We start from the raw sequence: 2790 nt of genomic DNA, 5'->3' as shown, positions 1-2790 counted from the left end.
TTCTTATGACTATCTGCTAACACTTGTCACAATTAAGTCCACTTTATTTATTAAACCAGGAACTATTACCACCTTGGGAATATACCCCTTTTTTTTATTACATTATTGTCTTAGTCACAGAAATACCATTAAATGTGTTTGTCATGGCTTGTTATTAACATATGTCCCTTTTGTTTTGTTTTTTACTATAAAGTGCATGCACTCACCAAAGAGAGGGAAAGTGAGAAAGCATCCTCCCGGGAGGATGGCCATACCAGTCTCTTCTATTCTCTCAGGATTTTGAGCACACATAATATGTACACTAGCCAAGCATGCTTTTCAAGCTACCAAGTCCAGGACTTTAAACTGCACGGTTGACCATGTGGGATCCAGCTGCTGTACCCACCATCCTACTGGCTAGCCCAATCCCTAGTAAGTCTTACTCTTTTTTGTAAGAGATGAGATGAAGGGTTGGCCTTTGAATCAAAGTTTTATTTCATGGGACCAGCAGATAGTGTAATAGTTACATCACTGGACTCCTACATGATTGATTGTGGTTGGAGTCCTGGACCTGGAGGCTTGAAATTCAGGTGGGATGAATCCCAACAGGAGAGTAAAAGAGAAGGGATTGCAGCATGACCATCTCCCCTAGGGGGTGATTTCTTACTTTCTGTTTCTCTGTCTCTCTCTGTCTCTCCAGTAAGCTCATGTACCCTACAGTAAAAATCTCAGGAAAAAAAAAACAAACAAAAAACTTTTATTACATTCATTACATGTTGTGGTTTCTCCCCAGTAGGAATTACATGTTTTTTAAGTTCAAAACTTTGCATAAAAACCTTTCCAAATTCATTACATTCATAAGGTTTCTCTAAAGTAGAGTACCTCATGATTAACTAGAATTGAATGTACTCTAAAGGCTTTGTTAGATACATTTGTAAGATTTCTCTCCAGTATGAATTATCCAATGATACACTAAAAATGAGCTGTGACTGAAGACCTTGACACAGTCACATTTATAAGGTTTTCCATAAGTATGACTTCTGATGATTTAAAAGTTCTGAGCTGGAATTGAAAGGGTATAACACTCTAGAGGCTTTACCACATCCATTACATTTGTAAGGTTTCTCTCCAGAATGAACTCTTCATTGAAATGAAAGGTCTGCATGGAAACTGAAGGCTTTCTCATGTTCATTATATATGTAAGGCCTCTCTCCAATATAAAACCTCTGATGCCTTTCAAGGTATGACTTGCAACTGAAGACTTTATCACATTTATTACATTTGTAAGGTTTCTCTCCAGTATAGGTATTCTGATGGTCATTAAGAACTTTGTGAACACCAAATGCTTTGCCACATTCATTACATCTGTAAGGTTTCTCTCCTGTGTGAATTCTCTGGTGAGTTACAAAGTATGAATTTTGACTGAATTCCTTGCCACATACAACACTTTCATACAGTTTTTCTCTGGTATGCATTATCTGATGTCCACTGAGTAGTAAGTATGAATTAAAGGCTTTGCCACAGTCATTACGTTTGTAAGGTTTTTCTCCAGTATGAATTCTCTGATGATTGCAAGATATGAATTTTTAGTGCTAAATGCATTGCATTTGTAAGGCTTCTCTACAGTATGAATTCTCCAGTGATTTGCAAGGCATGAATTTTGACTAAAGGCCTTGCCCCATATATCACATTTATATGATTTTTTTTCCTTTCAGGATTTTCATATATCTAATGAGTATAAAGCTCTGATTTAAGGCTTTGCCACACTCTACATTTGTAAGATTTCTCTCTAGTATGAATTTTGAGGATTAACATCATTTGAACTTTGAATAAAATGTCATATTCATTGCATTTGTATGGTTTCTCTTGGGTATGTATTCTACAGTGACTTATAAGATGTGAATTATGACTGAACACCTTGCCACATACATCACACTGATAGGCCTTTTATCTAGTATAGGTTATCTGAAGTTTAGTGAGGACTAAGTGCCATTCAAAGGCTTTGCTACATTCATTTTTCCCTAATGTGTGTTTTCTGGCTTTGTGTGAATGCTGAAAGATATAGGAAGTCATTCCCATATTTAGTAAAAATGGTAGCTTGCAAGCATGGAAAAAATCTTTTTAGTAGTGAAATCGAGGAAACACTGTTAATTGTCTTCTCAGTTTGATAACCTGATAAAATTTCCTGCTAGTTTGAAATTTCTGCAGGTTGGCCAGATGTGACTGAAAACTTAATACATGCCTATTTTTGAATACCTTCTTTTATTATGAGTCCTAGGCATTCCTTTATAATTTCTTTATCATATCTCCATTGCCCTCAAAATCCTCTATATTTTTCTTGACTTCCCTGAAGTAAAAATCTTCCATGTCATGGCTTTTTAGGTTTTTCCAAAATTACTGTTTGAAACATCTCTCCTGTATTGTTTCCTCTTGGTGGTAACTGCTTGATTACACATTTAAGAGATGTATCTATAAGATACAACAAAACACAGGTTTCCAATGAATTACAACTGGCAAATATTTTATATTGAAAAAAATATTACATGAAAAGTAGTATTTATACTAAACAGTTATACATACTTTCCATCTGTGGTCTTCAATCTTTAGAAACAGAAGGATTAGAATTCTTTTTAAAGAAAGGATGATAATGGACCAGCAGTTAGCGCAATGGCTATGTCGCTGGACTCCCATGTAGTTGACCGTGGTTCGAGTCCCGGACCCGGAGGCTTAAACTCATGCGGGGCGCATGTGCGTACGTGCCCAAGATCCCAAGAGGAGAATGGAGGAAAAGGAATTGCGGCATGGCCATCC

At 36.5% G+C, this 2790-nt stretch overlaps 1 protein-coding gene across 1 annotated transcript; it reads right to left on the bottom strand.

Moving 5' to 3' along the window:
- Positions 1–1081: 1081 nt before the first annotated feature.
- Positions 1082–2566, bottom strand: LOC114009542 (zinc finger protein 665-like). Its single transcript, XM_027775399.1, has 3 exons — positions 2560–2566; positions 2378–2448; positions 1082–1541 (listed from the first exon to the last, which is right to left on the bottom strand). Exons 1-3 carry the CDS (start codon positions 2564–2566, stop codon positions 1122–1124), a joined length of 498 nt encoding a protein of 165 aa, XP_027631200.1. The 3' UTR covers positions 1082–1121.
- Between the last annotated feature and the right edge of the window lie 224 nt (positions 2567–2790).

This window comes from Tupaia chinensis, unplaced genomic scaffold (genome assembly GCF_000334495.1).
Source record: "Tupaia chinensis unplaced genomic scaffold, TupChi_1.0 Scaffold000559_1, whole genome shotgun sequence".
In the NCBI taxonomy this organism is placed as follows: Eukaryota; Metazoa; Chordata; class Mammalia; order Scandentia; family Tupaiidae; genus Tupaia; species Tupaia belangeri.
Note: the sequence above shows the minus strand (reverse complement) of the source record. Positions and strands in the feature narration are given on the sequence as shown.

Bases quoted from the DNA above. Each gene is read 5' to 3' on its own strand.
- LOC114009542 (XM_027775399.1), bottom strand. The intron at 1,542-2,377 runs GTAATTTTGGAA...TGCAATCATCAG, and splicing joins CAGGAGAGATGTTTCAAACA to AGAATTCATACTGGAGAAAA.